General features: G+C 38.2%; 1 protein-coding gene across 2 annotated transcripts; it reads left to right on the forward strand.

Moving 5' to 3' along the window:
• The first annotated feature begins 32 nt into the window (after nt 1-32).
• On the forward strand, nt 33-15490 carry LOC135517096 (zinc finger protein ZIC 1-like). Of its 2 annotated transcripts, XM_064941119.1 has the most exons (4): nt 33-562; nt 8821-9817; nt 10350-10513; nt 10938-15490. In XM_064941119.1, exons 2-4 carry the CDS (start codon nt 8851-8853, stop codon nt 11136-11138), a joined length of 1332 nt encoding a protein of 443 aa, XP_064797191.1. In that variant the 5' UTR covers nt 33-562; nt 8821-8850; the 3' UTR covers nt 11139-15490. The 2 variants fall into 2 exon arrangements, with proteins under 2 accessions (XP_064797191.1, XP_064797190.1); XM_064941118.1 differs by lacking the exon at nt 33-562 and having other exon boundaries at nt 8092-9817.
• Nucleotides 15491-24847: the final 9357 nt, after the last annotated feature.

The raw sequence follows: 24847 nt of genomic DNA on the forward strand, positions 1-24847 counted from the left end.
CAGTACACATGAAAATAATGCAGTAGAGCCTCCAAGGTTATAGCTGATAATCAATAGAGAGATATCTTCATTTCGGTACATATTTTACGAAAATATGTCATTGAAATTCATAAAATATATGCAGAGTCGGAAAATGTGTGCATCAAAATACCAGATATCTTTTCCAACATAGACAAGACTAGTCCTTTCTCAAAAGCAATTTTCCGCGTTTCGGAGTTTTTTCGCGGTTCGGAGTTCACTCAATGGCCCAAAATGATCCGGTTAGATAAAGAAACAGTTTTTACACGTTTTCCCAGGCGCTCGCTTGTTCGTCCTCACCGCACCACCACTCTTCGTCGCTCGTTGCGCTTCGTCCTCCTCCTCGTCGCGGGATCGGTTTCTGTGTATTAGTGAATAGAGACGACGCCGTCCATTGTCCCGGGAAAAAGTAATGGAACCGACCTGTTGTTATGATCCGGGGTAATTTCGCTCACGAGCCCTGTCGGATTGAGACCCAGAACTGAAGCGGATCAGGGGCACGGGAGGTGGCGCCCGATGAACGGCACAGAACGGCACAAGAGCGGTAGAGATTTAAATCCAAAATAAAACTTGCTAAAATATGAGTTTATACTTTAGAATGATACCCTGAGAGGGAAAGGGATGTCTGCTGTTGAAGGAAAACGTTGTCGAAAGCATAAAAGTTAATCTTGTTGATGATTCCCTGCTATCAAACCAACACCGCTAGACAATACCATAAATCACAAAACATATTTTGCATTCATTTTGTCTTTGGATTTATGTTAGACGATGAGATTTAATTGTTAATAACGTTTTATCCTCTCCTCTTTTATTAACACATTGATTCAGAAACCAACGCGTATTGGAGCACCTGAAGCTGCTGCATATGTTATATAAAATATATATATTTTAAAAACATTCCGCTCATCTCTACTGTTTGTGATGCTATAGTGTGTCGTCATTATATGTTCGGCATAATATAATCAACTACATAATGAAGACATTGAGCTGCGATATGATATCATTAACATTTTTTGATCAACTTTATTTTGTTGTTCACATCTATATTAAGGGGACTATTTATTGTTGTAACATAATTCTAGCCTATAAAACTGTTGTCATTAGTCCTCCTAGCTAAGGCCTTGAATATGTTTTTTTTTCATTCAACTTTAACATTTGGTAAACGCATGTATATTAATCGACATATACTTAAATATTCTTACCTCAATATACATTGGGCCCTTTTATCTTAATCAAAACAGTCGGAGACAAATAGGAATTGTTCTGTGAATTGACCCAAAAGGAGGTCAAACCGTTGCCATTAGATCCATGTCAAATATAGCATGTAGAATGTGTTTAACAATTTGGTCGGATTATAACGTGCCCACAGTAGTCAATCATTGGGCTGTTGTCTCAGAGAGCCATGGGTAGGTTCAGAGGCAGTAAAGCCGTCATTTATTTTGACAGTGTGTCTTGCCAATATTTGACTACTTTGTGACCATCGCCTCAATAGGAATTTGAGAGACCCAGGTTGGGTTATATTCATGCATCGGTCTCATTGGGCTGTTGAACAAAAGTAATGTCCATTCTCAATGTAGAATGAATTTGCTCATCAGTTAATTAACAAAAAATAAAAACAAGTATAACATATTCCGTTAGTATGTCAATAACGTGGTCATTTTACAACCACAATCTATTGCAAAAAAAAACAAACAAAAAAACGTTTTGGGGTAAATGTAATTTTAGGCACTTCTAAAACACAACTAGCGTACTGCACTACACACTGAAAATGCTGGACACCAAACATGTCCCACCTCTATGTGAGTACAACTCCTGCACACTCGATCGGTTACCGAAACAGCATAACGATGCAGCATTCTAAAACAAGACATTTCTATATGTAGGTGAATGGGTCACATATTTATTTATGTTAGTATTTGTGACTCAATGTTATTCGGTCCACAGTAATTCAATTGATATGAACTGGCCATGTGTAGTAGGCCATGTGCTTTGTTCTTTACACCAAAAACGTAAAACCGAAATGTATTATTTTTAGGGGGATAAAGTTGGCATATTACGCACAGACTACCATTGTAAATACTGATAGAGATAGCCCGACGGCAGTGATTGAACATCCCTGGAGAATCATATCCAGGATTGACTTGTCAAAGTCATTTGGTGACAAAGCCACGTTAAACACGTCATGAATAAGTAAATATAATGTGAAATATGTGTGATCCTGGCAATGTTTATGAAATGGCCTCTGCTCCAGGTGCCTAGTGCAAGGTCGCAGCTGTAGTCTGCAGAGAGAGAGAGAGAGTGGCAGCTCAGGAACACACTGCAGTAATGCATATGCCGAGGAAGAGCTTTTTCTGGTCCAAGCTGCGCCCTCTTGTAAACCACAAGAAATAATGCAAATGGGTCGGGACCAAGACCAGACCATATTGAAGCAATTCACAGATAGGGACCAAGACCAGAACATATTGCAGCAATTGACAAAACGCCTAATCGCTAGGCTAATTGAGTTGTTTTGTATATGTAAAGACAAAAATATGTATAAAGGGAAAATAATATACTGTATATATATGTATGCTATATGCATAAACTGGACATCCTTTTCGTTACAAACAACACGGTGTATATGCCGTTCGCCAATCAGAATTAGGTTGCCTATCCAAACTCAATGTATTTCAGAAAAGGCCTATTTTAACGCATTTAATGTCAGTTGTAAGACACCGCTTAATAACATCCCGATTACGTTATGTTACATAACTATTATGTTACATCACTATTATGTTACATCACTATTATGTTTCATCACTATTATGTTACATTACATCAATATTATGTCACATCACTATTATGTTATATCACTATTATGTTACATTACATCACTATTATGTTACATCACTATTATGTTACATCACTATTATGTTACATTACATCAATATTATGTTATCAATATTATGTTACATCACTATTATGTTACATTACATCACTATTATGTTACATCACTATTATGTTACATCACTATTATGTTACATTACATCAATATTATGTTACATCACTATTATGTTACATTACATCACTATTATTTTACATCACTATTATGTTACATCACTATTATGTAACATTACATCACTATTATGTTACATTACATCACTATTATGTTACATCACTATTATGTTACATCACTATTATGTTACATTACATCACTATTATGTTACATTACATCAATATTATTTTACATCACTATTATGTTACATCACTATTATGTAACATTACATCACTATTATGTTACATTACATCACTATTATGTTACATCAATATTATGTTACATCACTATTATGTTACATCACTATTATGTTACATCACTATTATGTTACATTACATCACTATTATGTTACATCACTATTATGTTACATTACATCAATATTATGTTACATCACTATTATGTAACATTACATCACTATTATGTTACATCACTATTATGTTACATCACTATTATGTTACATTACATCAATATTATGTTACATCAATATTATGTTACATCACTATTATGTTACATCACTATTATGTTACATCACTATTATGTTACATCACTATTATGTTACATTACATCACTATTATGTTACATCACTATTATGTTACATCACTATTGTTACAACACTATTATGTTACACCACTATTATGTTACATTACATCACTATTATGTTACATCACTATTATGTTACATCACTATTGTTACATCAATATTATGTCACATCACTATTAAGTTACATCACTATTATGTTACATTACATCACTATTATGTTACATCACTATTATGTTACATCACTATTATGTTACATCACTATTATGTTACATCACTATTATGTTACATTACATCACTATTATGTTACATCACTATTATGTTACATTACATCAATATTATGTTACATCACTATTATGTTAAGGTACATCATTATTATGTTACATTACATCAATATTATGTTACATCACTATTATGTTACATCACTATTATGTTACATCACTATTATGTTACATTACATCAATATTGTGTCACATCACTATTATGTTACATTACATCACTATTATGTTACATCACTATTATGTTAAGGTACATCATTATTATGTTACATTACATCAATATTATGTTACATCACTATTATGTTACATCACTATTATGTTACATCACTATTATGTTACATTACATCAATATTATGTTACATCACTATTATGTTACATCACTATTATGTTACATCAATATTATGTTACATCACTATTATGTTACATCACTATTATGTTACATTACATCAATATTATGTTACATCACTATTAAGGTATGTTACATCACTATTACGTTACATCACTATTATGTTACATCACTGTTACGTTACATCACTTTTACCTTATGTTACATCACTATTACGTTACGTCACTATTACCTTATGTTACATCACTATTACGTTACATCACCTTTACCTTATGTTACATCACTATTACGTTACGTCACTATTACCTTATGTTACATCACTATTACGTTACATCACTATTACCTTATGTTACATCAATATTACCTTTTGTTCCATCACTATTACGTTATATTACATCACTATTATGTTATGTTACATCACTATTATGTTACATCACTATTATGTTACATCATTATTACGTTATGTTACATCACTATTATGTTACATCACCATTACGTTACATCACCATTACGTTACATCACTATTATGTTATGTTACATCACTATTACATTATGTTACATCACTATTATTTTACATCACTATTACCTTATGTTACATCACTATGACCTTACATCACTATTATGTTACATCACTATTATGTTACATCACTATTACCTTATGTTACATCACTATTATGTTACATCACTATTACCTTATGTTACATCACTATGACGTTACATCACTATTATGTTACATCACTATTACGTTACATCACTATTATGTTATGTTACATCACTATTACGTCACATTACATCAATATAATGTTACATCACTATTATGTTTCATCACTATTATGTTACATTACATTAATATTATGTTACATCACTATTATGTTACATCACCATTATGTTACATCACTATTATTTTACATTACATCAATATTATGTTACATCACTATTATGTTACATCAATATTATGTTACATCACTATTATGTTACATCACTATTACCTTATGTTGCATCACTATTACATTTACATTACATACATTTAACATTACATTATATCAATATTATGTTACATCACTATTATGTTACATCACTATTACCTTATGTTACATCACTATTATGTTACATCACTATTATGTTACATCACTATGACCTTATGTTACATCACTATTACGTTACATCACTATTACCTTATGTTACATCACTATTACCTTATGTTACATCACTATTACGTTACATCACTATTACCTTTTGTTACATCACTATTACCTTATGTTACATCACTATTACGTTGCATCACTATTATGTTACATCACTATTACGTTACATCACTATTATGTTACATCACTATTACGTTACATCACTATTATGTTGCATCACTATTACGTTATGTTACATCACTATTACGTTACATTACATATTATGTTACATTACATATTATGTTATATCACTATTATGTTACATCACTATTATGTTACATCACTATTCCGTTACGTTTATAACAAAATAAATGCCCTGTAGCCTGTCCTATCGACAATAATATTAATTAAATTAGCGGCCTCCACCCATAATGGATATATTATTATCTATATCATTGGTCACCTTGCTGTAAAGTTCTCCATATTCCCAATAAATCAGTCAGCAATGCCAATCACCGGATACTTCTGATAAATCCGTGGAAAATAAACATTCAACTACAAACATGTTTTGCCTTCTGTTGTTGCATTTGATGATTCCCAGACCCCTGTTGAACCCCAAAGGTATTTATTTCTTCCCTGTTTAGAGTCACTTGGACACACGTTCCATCATGACCGTTTTCCACCTGTTGAAGCCAAGGGTCTTCCAGATTTGTATGTGAGTTGTGGTAGTCTACTTTAAAACTTGATACAACTCGTATGGAAAAAGAGAACCATGGATAATGTTCTCTTCCCCTTAGCCTCTCGGGAAGGAGTCGGAGAATGTACGGAGCAGAAACGGGCAGTCAAAATGATATTTTAATGGTTCGTATGGCGAGTCTGTTCATGCGGCTTTGAACCAGTGAGAGCCGCAAATCCCACTTGATAACTTCGGTAACCCACAACGTTGTACACATATATACAGTCTGGCTATGGTGATGCAGTAAGCTTTTACTAGTCGGCCAACATACAACGTGACCAGTGTTTTGTTTTCAACAATCACCAGTGTGTGAGTTATCATCATAAATGTCCTTCAAGATAACTGATTATTAAACGTCTTTGTGATAATAACTTTTTGTGTAAGTTTTGGGAAAGAATTTAGGTTGAGAATGATCATGCCAGAAGGGAGTCCTGACTGCTGATGTTCCCTTTACGAGGCTGCTGCAAAAACGGACATGGAATTGAGAGAGAGACAGAGAAAGAGGGATGTTGGGGGGCAGAACAGAGTTCACAGATAACTACAGCCTAGGCCCTACATATGTAGGATCCTAATTTGAGACAGGTTGCTACAGCAGGAAATTTAATTCTGCAGCAAAAGGAAATGTGAATTATTATGTGAATTAGAATTAATGGACATTTATGTAGGGGTTGATACATTTTACATAAGGGAAAATCTAGTCTGAATTTTTAAGGGGAAATTAGAAGCTTCAGAAGCCTGTTTAAACCTCAAACAGACTACAAGTTTTAAAAGTTCTTCATTGCAAGAAAGTTCTCCTGTAACAGAGTGATCAGATTAAAATCCTCCATCTGTAGACGTTCTCCTGTAACAGAGTGATCAGATTAAGATCCTCCATCTGTAGACGTTCTCCTGTAACAGAGTGATCAGATTAAGATCCTCCATCTGTAGACGTTCTCCTGTAACAGAGTGATCAGATTAAGATCCTCCATCTGTAGACGTTCTCCTGTAACAGAGTGATCAGATTAAGATCCTCCATCTGTAGAAATTCTCCTGTAACAGAGTGATCAGATTAAGGTCCTCCATCCGTAGACGTTCTCCTGTAACAGAGTGATCAGATTAAGATCATCCATCTGTAGAAGTTCTCTTGTAACAGAGTGATCAGATTAAGATCCTCCATCTGTAGACGTTCTCCTGTAACAGAGTGATCAGATTAAGATCCTCCATCTGTAGAAGTTCTCCTGTAACAGAGTGATCAGATTAAGATCCTCCATCTGTAGTTCTCTTGTAACAGAGTGATCAGATTAAGATCCTCCATCTGTAGAAGTTCTCCTGTAACAGAGTGATCAGATTAAGATCCTCCATCTGTAGACGTTCTCCTGTAACAGAGTGATCAGATTAAGATCCTCCATCTGTAAATGTTTCCATGGTCACACCTGATGTGTAAATGACAACACAGGAAGTATAAAACTCGAGGACAGCTTTATAGAAGAGGTGCTGTGTGCACAGGAAGTGATGAGTGAGCCTACCTGGGATTGTGAGGCTACTTGCAGTGTTTTTCAACATTGACATTGGATTGTTTTTTCGAGATAGACCTATAGCCGATTCGAACTGACAAAAAAATAATAATAATAACTTAATCGTGGCACTTGTAGGATAATTCGTATATTATTAGTCCTATTATAATGTGTTTGTGACAGTCACATATTGACGTTTTGGCTGTTTTGTAGTAAAACGTAATATTCCCTTGTGGTATGTATCCATGCAGCCTCTACTCCCTAAACTACTTGAATAGAGAGGGGGAAATGGAGTCGAGTCGTCTTTTCCGTTCCCTTTCATCCTCCGGAAATTTGACTGGATCCAGAGATTGCCATGGAAATCAACAAAGACATCGCCATGCCCTCAACGTGTGTCCTATGAAATCAAACAAATATCCCGGATCAACAACAAAGAGTGTGTGGTATACTGCCTCCCCAGTCTCTTTGCTGAGCAACAACATTCAGCGACACATTGACGTCTTGGTATGCAACCGAATAGCCATGCTCTACATCAGCATTTGCCACCCCCTTCCTTAACAAAAAGTGTGTTTTAGAATGGAAAGTTGTTGCTATGCATTAGTTATAGAGGAACATGCATGCATTTGACTTTTAGCAGTATATAGTGTGACTGAATAGCCGACGACTGTCTACATTTTCACACCGTCTATTGTTGCTTTTATTTCTCTCAACTTTCTTTCTTGTGTTATTCAGCCGTTTAACCAAAACCACAGTCAGCAATCTCACAATACCTGGGATTGATGATGCACGCGGACCAATAGGAGAGGGGCCTCGGCACGCGGATTGTTATTTGATGGGTGCATGTTAGTAGGGGGATAGGGCCTCCTCCAATGATCGTCTGAGTACCGGGTCACATGTTTGGTCCCCCCTTCCTCTCCATTCATCAGGGGTGGACTGTGTTGTCTTTTCAATTCATTTATCTGCAGGAATGATTGCGACTATCAGTCTGAAGCTCACCGCCTGACTGGGGAGGTGAAAGTTTCGCCACAGGAAGATAAACCGCAAAATACAATATTGTACATGATTTGCGTGTGCATCGGATGAGAATTAGTGTGGGGGAAAATTCCACTCTTGTTTTAGGTAAATAGAAAACCGGTGGATTGGAGTTTGTACTCCTCTGTAAGTTCTGAGAGAGACTTTTGCAGAAAGATAGAAAGCGAGAGAGGTATAGGAGTGAGAGAATAACTGTTCGTGATTTTTTATTTCTGCTCTCAGTCGCCTCATTGAGTTGTAGACTGCCGGAAGATGCTTCTGGATGCAGGACCCCAGTACCCCACCATAGGAGTCACTACGTTCGGCTCCTCAAGGCATCACTCAACAGGCGAAGTCACAGAAAGAGAAGTGGCTTTGGGGATAAATCCGTTCGCAGACGGGATGGGAGCTTTTAAAATCAACCACAGCTCCCACGACCTGGGCTCCGGCCAGACGGCGTTCTCCTCCCAGGCTCCCGGCTACGCTGCTGCCGCCCTGGGTCACCACCACCACCCGACACACGTCAGCTCCTACTCCACCGCAGCCTTCAACTCCACCCGGGACTTTCTCTTCAGAAACCGGGGCTTCGGGGATGCCACCAGCGCGCAGCACAGCCTGTTTGCCTCGGCAGCGGGAAGTTTTGCAGGGCCACATGGACACTCCGATGCCGCGGGGCACCTGCTCTTCCCGGGACTCCACGAGCAAGCCGCAAGTCATGCATCATCAAATGTCGTCAACAGCCAGATGCGGCTTGGCTTTACCGGGGACATGTACGGCCGGGCTGACCAGTACGGCCATGTTGCGAGCCCCCGCTCCGACCACTACGCCTCCTCCCAGCTGCACGGCTATGGCCCCATGAACATGAACATGGCGGCTCACCACGGGGCAGGGGCCTTCTTCCGATACATGAGGCAGCCCATCAAACAAGAGCTCATCTGCAAGTGGGTCGAGCCCGAACAGTTGTCGAACCCCAAAAAGGCTTGCAACAAAACGTTCAGCACGATGCACGAGCTCGTGACCCACCTGACAGTGGAGCATGTCGGTGGACCGGAGCAGTCTAACCATATCTGCTTCTGGGAAGAGTGCGTCCGAGAAGGAAAACCATTTAAAGCCAAGTACAAACTGGTAAATCATATCAGAGTGCACACCGGAGAGAAACCATTCCCATGTCCCTTCCCCGGCTGTGGAAAAGTGTTTGCCCGATCGGAAAACCTGAAGATCCACAAAAGGACACACACTGGTAAGAAATGTAACATGTTTTTTTAATTCCCGCATCAAAAACCTTGATCACAATTTCCGCTCCATAAGCGATGAAATGTTATTAAATGTAAGACATATTTGACTGAGTAACAAGCTAGAGTAGCCTATCAACTTGAATGTTTTTGTTACGTTTTTACACACACACACAAAAAATGTCAACAATATTGAATGCATTTATTAAATTGTCTATACAGTATAACTTTATGATTCGTATTTTGAAACTTTCAAACGTGAATATAATGCAATAGGTTTGTGAAATATGTGGCAATGCTGTTGCGAACTGTTTATCTTAGTGGACTAAGTAAAACATGCCAACACATCAAAATGTGTGTGTCAATATATAGGCCTACACACATTAAACAAATCATAAATACTGAAAATAAGGTTATCTTTATACAATGTGCTTGAACCACGTGAGAACTGAAACTCTGAAATGTTCATGTTAAATGAAAATGTATCATAGTTCATATTCTCCGTGTGTAAAATGTTTATGTCGTGTCATTTTTTTTAAGGTGAAAAACCTTTCAAGTGTGAGTTTGAGGGCTGCGACAGACGGTTTGCCAACAGCAGCGACCGGAAGAAACACATGCACGTCCATACATCTGACAAGCCATATCTCTGCAAGCAATGCGACAAGTCCTACACACATCCAAGCTCTCTGCGGAAACACATGAAGGTACATATTAACTTACACTTTTATTTTAATCCGTGGCTACTTAAAATTGTTCTGGATATTTAGCGTGCTATAAATACGTCCATATATTGGATATTGTTGAGGAGGAAAATGTTGTGTATACATTCCAGCAAATATGAACGTACGATGCAGTATAACTAGCTGTTGTGTTTTCATAAAACCTTTCACGCTGTAATAATTTCCAAAATATTGCGTCATGCATTTACATTAGGATCTTGGTTTATTTATTAAAAATGGATTATCATTAACATGTATAGAATTGTATTTTCTTCTCACTATAGAGAATCGAACTTTAAGCCTTCATATTACCGTAAAGCATGGCAGCGTATGAGTAATACACAGGCACACTGTCAAATGTAAAAATGTCCTGTTGTTATTATTATTATTTTTTCGCTCTGTCTCATAGGTTCACGAGGCTACCACGCAAGGACCCCAACCGTCACCAGCGGCCAGTTCCGGGTACGAATCGTCCACGCCGCCCACCATCGTATCCCCGTCCACAGAGAACCATAATTCCAGTTCCATATCACCGGCAACCTCGACAGTACACCACACGACCAGTCACCACACCACGCTGTCGTCAAATTTTAATGAATGGTACGTGTAAAATATTTTCACAAAGACTGCAGAAATAGGACTGCTTGGAATCTAAGACTTTGAAAGTCAGTCTATAATGCGTGGACAGAGAAAAATACGAGGAAGCCAAAATGGTTGGTTAATGGCTACAGAGAGAGAGACAGAGTGATGCATGGACAAGGTGCACGACCAGCTACCAAGTTAAAGTTTTTTTTAAACATCCCCCCCCCGGCTCTTTTTTGAAAGACTGAACGCAAGATATCTCAATGCATGCTATCTGCGGTTCGTGGCCTGATTCTCTTTGTACATAAAGATTCACAGTTCAAACATGTTATATTTTATTTTGTAAATAGTTATATCACAGTTTAAGGGCATTTGTGAAAATGTGGTCCCTAGATATATGGAAAATGAGATGGTTTTACCAATAATATTGCGATGACTAGTGTTGATTGAACAGAATGTTGTAGTTGATGTGTACCCAATGTGAATTACTCAGTATAACTACCGTCTCCACTATGACGTCGACCTTACCGACTATTAGTCTATTTATGTGCTTTTGTATTTGGTGCCACATTCCGTCTACGGTCCAGTTGGAGTAGCACAGTACTTACCATTGCTGTTATTTAATGTCATGTCGATAAATCGTGTAGTGAACGCCTGAAACTCCGTGTCAATCTGTTTATGTACGTGATAAAAGATTTTAAAAAACTATTTGTCCATTACCTTGATAATGTCAAGGCAGTATTACCTACATGTATATAGCTCAATTTTCCATATTTATCCGCATGTAAAGGGTAACGTTAGAAATGATCGGGATTTATGGAGAAATACGCTCTTATGTAGAATTTAGTCTACACAAAATGTTTGGTTACATTTCGTACTATATTAAAGCATAAAAAAATACAACCAACTATTGTCTTCCAATATTTTTTGTTTCTCATAGCCTACTGTCTAAATATGACTGGACATCAAAATGACTGCTTCGTGATTACCTATGTATTCCATTATCATTAACAACGCAGTTAAATAGAGAACTAGGCATTTAGTAAAGCATGATAAGCCTATATGAGGTATTATATTGAAATAACTATCATACTAAAAGTAACCGTTTTAAATGACATGTTCACAGGGGCACAAATCAAATAGGTGGTGCACATTTCATAACACCTAGACTATCAGTAAAGGGACATGATATGTGGACCGTCTTATCAGGCTAGGCTAAGCTACTGCTCTATCACCCGCTTATCAAAGGGCACCACCTAAATCACATCATGCTAGCCTTTTTAGACTTGCAGAATCCAATTCAGTAATACGAATTAATGTTAAGTAATTTGATTATTCCTGTCCTTGTCTCCTGTTAACCCATAATTAACATACCAGTCCTTGCCCTCGAGTAATTCGAGAATGTAAACGGTTAATCGTGACGGATATAATTATCAGTCTGTGTAAACGAAATTGTTTATGTTTTGACTTAATTGTTGTCGATGTAATTCAGTTTCCCCAAAGCTAGCTGTGTCAGATGGATGTCATAGTGCCGAGGAAGTGTTGAGACTTCTGGAGTCAGTGTTGTAGTCTTTGTTCCGTGGTGTAGCCAGCCTGGTTGACCGGACCATTAGGCAGGGTTCACGTCAACAGACAGACGCCAGTGATCACCAGCCTGGCCTGCGTCGTTAACACTGCCAGTGCGCTAAGGCGACACAGAATAGAATCATATAATCCCCGATCTGTCAGTCTGCAGCTGACAACATGACACGTTGGACAGGCCGAAAAATGACGATACAATTCTAACAGAAAAAGACGAAGACAAATGGCCTGCACACAATGTTCAATTGATCAGTCATCAGTAACAATCCTCACGCAGTGTGTTTATGTGTTTTATTTTTTACATATAGTTTACAGTAATACTACGGGCCTAAACATTTTCTCTGAAATAAGATCTGTTTTTTTAATTAAAATGATTTGCAATCGTACAGGATGGAACTAAGAGTTGAAATATGATCTGTTTTTATAAAATACGTTACCATGGTCCAGGATGAAATAGAAGAATGACTATGTGTTTTTTCAAGTCCATATAAAACATTTGATTTAAAATGTAAGAGTGTGTGTATGTGCGTTCGTGTGTGTGTGTGTAATTTAAATGGCGGAAATTCATGATATCTAAGGTGATTTGTTTGAAATGTATTCATATTATTTTAGCGTGCCAGGCTATTCATTCTTTTTCCTGATAAATGGCGGTACTAAAATGACTTTTCCGACTCTATTTAAGACTATCTATTTAGATTCTAGTGCCAATACTTTTTCATTCATGCATCATTAGACCAGCTATAGAAAGTGCTGTGTATACCATATACCCATAAATATGTTTTGCATTATAGAATGACATTGGTTTTGTTTGAAAAGACCGGTCGTTCTCCAACAAAGCTAGAAAGCTTTGCTTATCGACTCTGGTCTTGAATTTCCTTAACATTTATTTTGAACTAAAATATCACTAGGCCTCAAATATAACTTTATAATATTATTAGATGTTACCAGATCATATCGTTATATCGCACACCTGGTTTCGGAAAACGCAACAAATGCATGTTGAGGCTGAATTCAACTGCAAAGTGTCTTGAACTACGAGACAACCATGGTCTCCTCATGCCAATATCAGCGCTACACAGACAGACACTACTAAAGCATGTATATGCAGAGATTCCATTGGGTATCGATATATATATCGTTTACATTCCAAAATGTAAAACAAATGTCATTAAATTAGTCATAAACACACATAAACAATGTAATTGACATTTTACATTAAAAAAAAGACATCGCATTGTGTTATTACAGAACAAAAGTAAACTATTAACATTTGAAAAGACTGAGAACAAATGTAGGACATATATATATATGGTAGAATCAATATTTGAGATTCTTCCTTTACAAAAATAGCTGATATGGAAATCTTCTCGTTTCCAGACGAAGATGTCTGAATGCCAGGCGGTGTAGCCACCACGGCGTGCATGGGCTCTTATGAACCGGATCATTGACGGAATAAGGAAATCTCATCCTTTCAGTTTTGTTCACACCAACTTAATTTGTTCAGTTGACTGTATTGCGACGTTTCTTAACGGTCACATCGCGCTGAAAACAGCAGAGTCGCGTTTAAAGCTCTTGAACAGCGCAGGCGCCAGCCCTCAGTGCGCCTAGCTTGTCAATGAATATTTATGACTTGCGCTCGCAGCCAGTTAAACCCAGGCCGAGCGTGTGTGTTGTTTTCAATGATAGAAATTAATGCGAACTTGCACGTTCCAACTATGAATTATATTTAAACCTTCAGGAAAATATTTGACCCATGAAAACAGACGTGTCACTTTATAACTTCAACACGCAGTTATTGCAAAGTAAAATATCCTGTTCCAAATATGATAGTCAGATTATAGCATAGTATGGTCCAATTATAATATAGACGTCAAATATTCAATTAAGATGTTAATGGAAAATCAACGTTTTATTATTTGACTAATAGACCTACAAAACGGGTAATACTAACTATCGAACAAAGCCGTTAGCTACCAAATAGCTGCTTACTTTCTCCAATAATATAAGACAATATGTTTAATCATTTCAGAGTTATTTCAAGTTCTGAACAAAGTTTAGAAGACATTCTGTATGATTATGTTCGTTATTGTTATACCCTAACCTTTTTTTCTGATTGGGTGTTGGAGTGTAAACCTGGCAACTTGTTTCTTTCTAATGCGCACTTGATGTTGGCCTATACACTCTTCAAATCTGTCAAGTCATTAACATAGTTGCCAGGCTGCAGGAAGGATTAGTCTAGTATCAAGTTACTGAGTTGACTAGTCTATGTACTAGAGCTGAGGGGTTGGTTGAACCCGGCAGTACATGGAGCCCCGGAGCCCCGGAGGTACACGGAGACCCAGCCGGAGAAGAGAAGGAAAGCTGTTGTGCCACTTGATGAATCATTACTGCCCGCCCACGGTTCCACATGTTCATCCTACGGTGGTAACTAAATTAATAAGATAAATATTTAGTCATAAGACTACATGCTGATATGTATAGGGTAGCGTATGTGTTTCCCCCCCAAAAATAATCAATGATGGTGCAGAAATGTTTAGTGCGCAGATCTTCCCAATAGACAATTGATCTGATGATTGAACATTTGTATCTTTAGTTTGGATAGTTTAGTCCTTATTATGGTAACAGGTGAAAAAAAAGCATCGGTGTGATTACACGTTTTTTTTTTACCTTGGCAGAAATGTGTATTTATTATAATGATTGTGATGATTCTGCTAATGTTCTGTTTGTTATCGTGTCGTTATCTCTTCTGTGTGGTTTCTTTTCATGAACCCAAGGCAAATAAAGACATCCAGCGTTACAGATCAGAGAGCCGCTGCCAAGGGCCCTTCACATCCTTCATGTTTTCCATCCACCGACTTACGATCTTGGTTAAATGACAACGCTATTTTCTTACATATACATAACATTTAAAGGAAACCTTTGGTGATGGGTAAACCTGTTTGTATCGATGTGTATTGTGCTATATATGTCTGAACTATGCTGTACCCTTCCCAAGGCCACTATATATCCGTTTTCAGAGATACAGATCCTTATTCCCCAGCCGTACAGTGGACAGTGAATCATATCAACCCTACAATGAACCTCTCGGGTTGCCGTCTAGCTGTTAGGCAGAGATGGATGTGAGAGGGGCAATTCCTGCCCTTTCTCCAATGTAAAGGTAGTTGGACTTTTTTTCTCTCTCTCTTCCTCAATTCACATGCGCTTGCCCTTTGGCTGACTTCGAGGCTGTCTCGGCTCTGTTCAAAAGGCTCGCCTCTGATAGGTTGATCTGCCTGAGCCGCTGTGTGCTGCGGAGTTGAAGTTTGAGAGGTGGTATGGAAAACTCCATATTCATGCTCCGCGTAAAGCTGACATGAGCGTGTCAGATGTGTATGGAATATATATATATATATATATATATGTATTTTCTGATATATTACTACCGTGGAAAGACATTCTAACGGGAAAGTTAATGCAACACTAATGTCGTAATAATTTGCAATGTTAGCAGCTCACTTGAAGATACCAATTGTACGCGATAAACGTCAAACGAGCATAGAAATACATATCGTGTTGGAAATGAATAGAGTAGAATTAGTTAATTCTGTATCAAATAGGCCCATATTCTTAATATTAATATGTTGAGTTCTCGATTCGAGATAGGGCCTACGTTATTTTTATTCTGACTTTTCATTTTGGATCAATTCATTAAAAAAAGGAACGTTATAAGGCTCTTAGTAGCCGACCTCCTCGTTTACAGCCTGGGTCAGGTTGTACGTGGGCTCCTGGGTCAGACATGGCGCAGTGTGGATTATATATTTGTCTATAGGTAAATTATATGAACACCTTCACTTATAATTAGAAACCATTGTATGTGTCATTAGAAATAATTGGAACTCATGTCTAGGATATTAGCACTCATATGGATAAAGGAATAATTAGTGGAGGTAGACTCGTTAATTACCGTGTTCAGTCTGATTCAGAGGTCTTCACCGGTCTTTCATGAGTTAATAAAAACAATAGTCAAGTCTTTATATAATATCAAATGATTGGCATAATGCCTTTCAACGGACTGGTCACTTCCTGCCAGACCCAACCCAACCTGGAATAAGGGTTGACGCGCGCATCATGCAGTACAGCTGTATGTATGTTCCTCCTTTTCCCCCCTGCGATTCGCCCGAATCGCCCAGCAGCTAAATAAAGAACGGCCATGTACCATGAGTCACGCAGCTAGCTCTCTGAGACACCAACCAGTCAGTAGTGGCGCTGGACAGGCACAGTGACACGCTATTAAGTTTAGACCACAGAAGATTTGTAGAGGCGCTGACATTGTCCATGTTGTCGCCTTTCCCTGACATGTTGCTAAATGGGTTCATTCCAATTAGATGTTTGCGACAGGGGTAGACCAGGGGTAGCTTTCTCCCTGGGCCGTTGTTTCCCACCATGATGCAGTGGTTTAGGGCTAGAAAAACATCACCATCCGTTCCCTACAGAAGGCATCATGTCAACTGTACAAATTAGGCCGCCAATTTAAGTTGTTCATCTTTGTTGTTTTATGACACAACTACACAGAAGTAATATCGGCAGGCCTGCGTTTTTTTGCTATAGGTTTTTTATCTCTCCTTTTTTATGGCACGGGTCATTTGACTAGGTATCTCATGTATGCTAAACCGTTTTTAATTACACTTGTAGAAGGCAATAAAACATAAATGCTATTTCGTTGTTTTGTAAATGAAATCCTATTAGGTTAGGGTTGGTATTTTATTTCCTCTTCATAAGAGAGAGAGAGAGAGAGAGAGAGAGAGAGAGAGAGCGAGAGAGAGAGAGAGAGAGAGAGAGAAAGAGAGAGCGAGAGAGAGACAGAGACAGAGACAGAGAGACACTACCAACGGTTATCTATTATAAATACAGGAGCATGCGCACTACCAAATGTTTTAGATTGGATATACCATATGTATAGTTGATGTGAATATTTCATTTTACTTCCATTCATTTATTTTATGTGACACTACATGCAATTCAGTTTTATGATATTCGTAATTAAATTTGGACAAATTATTTTTCATCTGGATTTATTTATTTTGTTGTAGCCTAACTAAAATCTATGCATCCCTGAGCTTTGAGCTAAACCATTTTTGAATAGGCAATTTTGTGAAAAACAAATCGTGTAATTCTGTTACGTAATATTTTTTTGTGTAGCCTGGTGAATCGAAGGAAATTCGAATTTATTGTTTCAAAATATTTTAAGAGATCAATAGTTTTACATTAGGACGCGTTTAGGTCTTGGCATGTGTTGAATTAAAGTACCACAAATCCTAACAGATTGTCATTAAAGCTACAAAACATATTCTGTACCCTTGGGGAAGGTATCTTGTTCTCTTCTTAGATTAGAATTAGACACACAGATATGTTGTAGAGAAACGACTTCAATTAACATAATCACTGACCTCATTATTATTGTGCTCTGAACCGAGAGGGAAAGTTTTCTTCCTTTGTAATTAGGACATGATAGAGATGTCCTCAAACTGTTCAAGTTGACTTCCAGCAGGAGTCCATGGCAACCGACAACCACACCTAGTGTTCATAGGAGTTGCTTGTTCTAGGTTCATTTGATATGGTCTCCGTAACGTCACTCTCTAAATGTTTAAATCTGGGATGTAAAAAATTAGATTATTCTGTCAACTGTTGTTGTAGTGACACAATCTAACGTGTCCCAGTTTTTTTTTTTTTTTACCGGGTATTTACATTCTGAAAACGGGCTCCTATCAGGGTTTCCTCGACCTACTGCAAGCCAAGCTTTGCTTAAATAGCGCAAGCAATGGGATTGTATATTGTCATTGAGTAGCAGTAGCCTAATTATAAGGGGAATATCAGAGCAGTCAAACCTAGCGTACTGGTGGAGTTGCACAATAAATAAACAATTACATTTAGGTTACCACAACACTACAGCTAGGACTATTTGTTTAGCTATTCTGACAGGCAGTTTTACAGTACTTCAAAACGTTTAACAACATGCCTACCTGTTTGGTGAACTTACCCATGTGTCTTTTTCCAACGTCTCAGATCCACAGTTGAGATTGTGTCATGTGCTGTGGACATTGTGTGGCCCTATGTCATGTGATAGAGAATGCAGATGTATGCAGGTGTGGTCGGAAGGAGGTAAGATACAACTGTCTTGAGATCAGTAGGCCGCAGATAGCACCATTGCTGAAAGAAATGCATGCCTTTTGTTCTAACTCCTTATTTTATACTCAGTGTCATCGGTTGTTGTTGATGTATTTAATTGATAAATCTTCTTCAGAATCGGTGTCCCTTTCACAGGAAATGTTGAGCTAACGTAGGCTAATGCGATTAGCATGAGGTTGTAAGTAACAAGAACATTTCCCAGGACATGGACATATCTGATATTGGCAGGAAGCTTAAATTCTTGTTACTCTAACTGCACTGTCCACTTTACAGTAGCTTTTACAGTAAAACAATACCATGCTATTGTTTGAGGAGACTGCATAATTTTGAACATGAAAAGTTATTAATAAACAAATTAGGCACATTTGTGCAGTCTTGATACATTTTGAACAAAAACGCAATTGTTCATTGTATCAGTCTAAAACTTTGCACATATACTGCTGCCATCTATTGGTCAAAATCTAAATTGCACCTGGCCTGGAATAATACATTATGGCCTTTCTCTTGCATTTCAAAGATGATGGTACAAAAAAAAATACAAAAGACTAGTAGTTTTTTCTTTGTATTATATTTTACCAGATCTATTGTGTTATGTTCTCTGACATTTATTTCACATTTACACAAACTTCAAGGTGTTTCCTTTCAACTGGTACCAAGAATATGCATATCCTTGCTTCAGCTCCTGACCTACAGGCAGTTAGATTTGGGTATGTAATTTTAGGTGAAAATGTAACATAAAGGGGCGGATCCTTATTAATGAGGGCTCCTCACTTGCGCATGCTGATAGGAGCACTACTGGCACCAAATTAGCTTACTAGCGTTGCCTCATTTTTGGGCCAAAACAGAAGATGCTTAATTGTAAAATTGGTATCAATTTCATTATCGATTTAAATGATGGATATTAAGTATTTATACATTTTATAAAGCAGATCAGAGATGATGTAAAAAAGAAAAAGAAAAGCCTAGCTACCTCCCTCCAGGTAACAGCTCAATCTTGAAATAATTTGCCTTCCTCCACTTCTGGTTGTTGCCTCCAACTCGATTCAAAGCAGTGGACATTTTATCACCAAATTCCTCACATTTATATTGAAGTCAACTGTGTAGACTCCCTGTCTAACAGATGCAATGCATTCAACTTTGTGTTGTTATTACCTTTGGCATCACGCTGTCCAGCCTTCCCAGATTATTGTGTTGTGTTTCCAGTACACTCTAAGACTGGCCCATAAATACATACAGTGCTGTGACTGCCAGAGGCTGTGAAACAGACATGGTATTTCGGAAGAGAAATTACCTTCAATTCGATGTATCCTCCGTTCGACACCAGTGCCCCCGCACATTGACTCTTTACCGGTACCCCCCCTGTATTTCACCCCGCTATTGTTATTTACTGCTGCTCTTAAAATATTTGTTATTCTTATCTCTTACTTTTTTTGGGGTTGTATTTTTCTAAAACTGATTTGTTTGTTAAGGGCTTGTAAAGTAAAGCATTTCCCTGTATTTGGTGCACATGACAAAGACAATTTGATTTGACTTCATTCCTTGTGGACACATTGTTGTGTGAGTCTGGCTGAGAATCATATTTCAGACCCCTACCAGTCCTGATACGATCAACTCTCATTGGTCTAATATGGTAGTTCAATTTAAATAGCATTATAGCTCTTCCAGGTCTACTATTTAAACAGTCATAACACTATGTAGTGAATGTTCTTTGAGAAGTTAATAGGTGCATCAATAAGAGCGGTAAGCTAAATACAGTATATACTGTGATAGACAGATTAAAACACTGACCTTCCACTTTACAGCATATTGTGTCATCCTTAGAAAGGACTTAAAATATACTGAACAAAAATATAAACGCAACATGCGACAATTTAAAAGATTTCACTGAGTCACAGTTCATATGAGGAAAATCCGTGAATTGAAATAAATTCATTAGGTCCTAATCTATGGATTTCACATGACTGGGAATACAGATATTCATCTGTTGTTCAGAGATTCCTTAATAAAATGGGCCTCAGGATCTCGTCACTGTATTTTTGAGCTTTCAAATCGCCATTGATAAAATGCAATTGTGTTTGTTGTCCTCAGCTTATGCCCGCCCATGCCATAACCCCATCGCCATCATGGGGCACTCTGTTCACAGCGTTGACATCAGCAAACCGCTCGCCCGCGTGACACACAGGATCTGCAGTTGTAAGGCCGTTTGGAAGAATTGTGTGACAAAACCGTACATTTTAGAAGGACCTTTAACTGTCCTCAGCACAAGGTGCACCTGTGTAATGATCATTCTGTTTAATCAACTTCTTGATATTGCCACATCTGTCAGGTGGATGGATTATCTTGGAGAAATGAGAAATGGATTATCTTGGATGGATTATAAAGGAGAAATGCTCAATAACAGGGGATGTAAACAAATTTGTGCACAACATTTCAGAGAATTAAGCTTTTTGTGAGTAACATTTCTGGGATATTTTTTTATTTCAGCTCATGAAACATGGGACAAACACTTTACATGCTGCGTTTGTATTTGTGTTCAGTGTTTATTAGTCATCCAAACCCTCGTGGAGAACCAGGCTTCCTGGAGGTTAGACGTGGTGTTTGGACATTCGGCAGCGTGTGACTAGCTTGTCGGTAACACCCTCCACTGCAGAGCTGTGTGCGTTAGTTAATAGAGCTAACACACTATGTCGCGTAATGGCTAAACAAAACTCTCCTATATACTACCTTACCATTGGTTCTTGATTTATGATATAAATTACATAGGCATAACAGTTCACCCTCTCTGCTTAAATGACCCATATTACAGATCAACTCTATTCCATTTACCGAGCCATTGAGATTGTTTCCTTTGGAAATATAAGTACATCTGTGGCAATATACTATACAATCCTGACTATTTGCTTCATACACGATAATATCAGTCCGTACAACGGGCTACTTTAAATGTAGTCAACTTTAATCTCAACCTTGGCTCAAATGTTCATGTGATTTGTCTTGTAATGTGGATGGAAGAAGCATAAAGATGCCACTAAAACACGGGTGATAATGTCTCTGTGAAGCCTGGCAGGCGTGTGTAGCATGGTTACTGTTTGAGGACATGTCCATGGCTCAGCTAATGACTCTTATTGATCATAATGAGACCAGGTGTGTTGGCCAGGTGGATGGCATTTATTACATCCCTTGTCTACTCTTTAATGAATTAATTACTAATTGGTTCTAGCACCTGCTTAGGCAAAGTGGATTTTTTTTTTAGATGGAGAAGCCACATTTAACATTCTCTGTTCAGATCTCAGTGCAGGAGGAAAATAACTTGTTTTTAGTTGACCTCAGAACTAGATTTTCTAGCATTTCCTGTGAGTGCTTAACACTATGTATGATAAATATGGTGCAATTTCATAAAATATAGAATATCCATTCGTGGACACAAAATAAGGGGGGAAAAAATAATTACAAGCATGAAAGTCCACTACAGTTTATTCCCAAGCTTCACTGTCTGGTATTTATTCAAAATGTCTTGGGGCAACATTGAGTTCCTTTTTCAGTTCAACTCAATCACCATGTTGACTAACAGACAGCACTTAATCCAGAAATGGCTGGGAGGGAAAACTGTCTGGTTATTCCACTATATCAGACAGCCCAGCTATATGCACATTCACAAACTATTTTTAATTTTGTGAACTTGGGGAACTGAACATGCTCTTGATAGGCAGGGGCTAGTGCCAGGAATCTATCCCAATAACCATTCCAACACTCTGTCTACAATCTAGAATGCTAGGAAACAATCCAAGCTCTGTCTAGATTATAGAATGTTAGGAAACAATCCAACGCTCTGTCTAGATTCTAGAATGTTAGGAAACAATCCAATGCTCTGTCTAGATTCTAGAATGTTAGGAAACAATCCAATGCTCTGTCTAGATTCTAGAATGTTAGGAAACAATCTAATGCTCTGTCTAGATTCTAGAATGTTAGGAAACAATCTAATGCTCTGTCTAGATTCTAGAATGTCAGGGGTGTAATCATTAGTCCAAAACATTTTCTAATGGAAACAGTTTACTCCAAAGGGAAAACGTTTTGCAACGAAAACGAGGGTTTCTATTGGATAAATTCAGGTAGGTCGCACCCCGTTTCATTCCGTTTCGTTCCATTTGGTCCCTCGTGAATACACCCTAGGCTTCTTTTCAGTTCCTGTGAAGGACATCCTGGTCATGTGACTTAGCTGTAGATCAGAGCTCTTGTACATTACCCACCAACAGTTCAACCCATTTTTTGGGGGGAAAAATACTCCTCCTCCCCATCCACACTCATTCATACAGTATGTGGATATGAGGTGCAGCAGCACCAGTGTCTAGTGGTAGAGTGCTGATTGGTCCTTGGGAAGAATAGTCAGCTAAACTCTGCTTCTGTCTCCATGCTGTTGCCTTCCAGCAGCTTGACCAATGGAAACGTCCACCTCAGACCACTCCGAAGGGATAGAACGCAGACAGACAGCAACACATGGTGGCACAGTAATATATAGTGTTGTTATTAATTCAATCCATCAGAAGATCTAGAACGAGCTAGGTAGCTCTGTATGGCCATTAGCCTTAAATACATCTCCAACTAGCTAGGTAGCTCTGTATGGCCATTAGCATTAAATACATCTCCAACTAGCTAGGTAGCTCTGTATGGCCATTAGCCTTAAATACATCTCCAACTAGCTAGGTAGCTCTGTATGGCCGTTAGCCTTAAATACATCTCCAACTAGCTAGGTAGCTCTGTATGGCCTTAGCCTTAAATACATCTCCAACTAGCTAGGTAGCTCTGTATGGCCGTTAGCCTTAAATACATCTCCAACTAGCTAGGTAGCTCTGTATGGCCATTAGCCTTAAATACATCTCCAACTAGCTAGGTAGCTCTGTATGGCCGTTAGCCTTAAATACATCTCCAACTAGCTAGGTAGCTCTGTATGGCCGTTAGCCTTAAATACATCTCCAACTAGCTAGGTAGCACTGTATGGCCGTTAGCCTTAAATACATCTCCAACTTGAGTGGCATGGTGTTTAATTAGCATTGAACGCTTTCTGTTTGTTTTTATCCTGAATCAAATTGGTGTTAGTTATTACAACACCGTATTGTTGATGTCATTGTGAAATGTGTGAATTTTGAAAAACCTTTGTTGCAGTAGATTTTTAAATTCTGGTTAGGTGTTTTGGTGCAGATGCTGTAGACAACTTTTTGCTGTGTAGTTGGTGTGTCCCAGACAGTCTTTGTGAATTGGTATCTCAGATCCTTCATTTACCTGGAAGTCATCTGGTGATCACTCTGACTTCGTGAAGCTCTTCCACAGTGAGCGGCAACGGGGTTATTCATGATGATGTGGCACACTATTACAGGTAAGACCCTAAGACCCTGGGATAAACACACCATTACAGTAAGACCCTAAGACCCTGGGATCACCACACCATTACAGTAAGACCCTAAGACCCTGGGATCAACACACCATTACAGGTAAGACCCTAAGACCCTGGGATCACCACACCATTACAGTAAGACCCTAAGACCCTGGGATCAACACACCATTACAGGTAAGACCCTAAGACCCTGGGATCAACACACCATTACAGGTAAGACCCTAAGACCCTGGGATCACCACACCATTACAGTAAGACCCTAAGTCCCTGGGATCAACACACCATTACAGAAAGACCCTAAGTCCCTGGGATCAACACACCATTACAGTAAGACCCTACTACCCTGGGATCAACACACTATTACAGTAAGACCCTACTACACTGGGATCAACACACTATTACAGTAAGACCCTAAGACCCTGGGATCAACACACCATTACAGGTAAGACCCTAAGACCCTGGGATAAACACACCATTACAGTAAGACCCTAAGACCCTGGGATAAACACACCATTACAGTAAGACCCTAAGACCCTGGGATCAACACACCATTACAGTAAGACCCTAAGACCCTGGGATCAACACACCATTACAGGTAAGAC

This window comes from Oncorhynchus masou, chromosome 28, assembly GCF_036934945.1.
Source record: "Oncorhynchus masou masou isolate Uvic2021 chromosome 28, UVic_Omas_1.1, whole genome shotgun sequence".
In the NCBI taxonomy this organism is placed as follows: domain Eukaryota; kingdom Metazoa; phylum Chordata; class Actinopteri; order Salmoniformes; family Salmonidae; genus Oncorhynchus; species Oncorhynchus masou.

Excerpts from the sequence above, each read along its gene's own strand:
- LOC135517096 (XM_064941119.1), top strand. The coding sequence starts at position 8,851 with ATGCTTCTGGATGCAGGACCCCAGTACCCCACCATAGGAGTCACTACG. Across the intron at positions 9,818-10,349 it reads CCACAAAAGGACACACACTG|GTGAAAAACCTTTCAAGTGT; the intron begins GTAAGAAATGTA and ends ATTTTTTTTAAG. Across the intron at positions 10,514-10,937 it reads CTCTGCGGAAACACATGAAG|GTTCACGAGGCTACCACGCA; the intron begins GTACATATTAAC and ends TCTGTCTCATAG.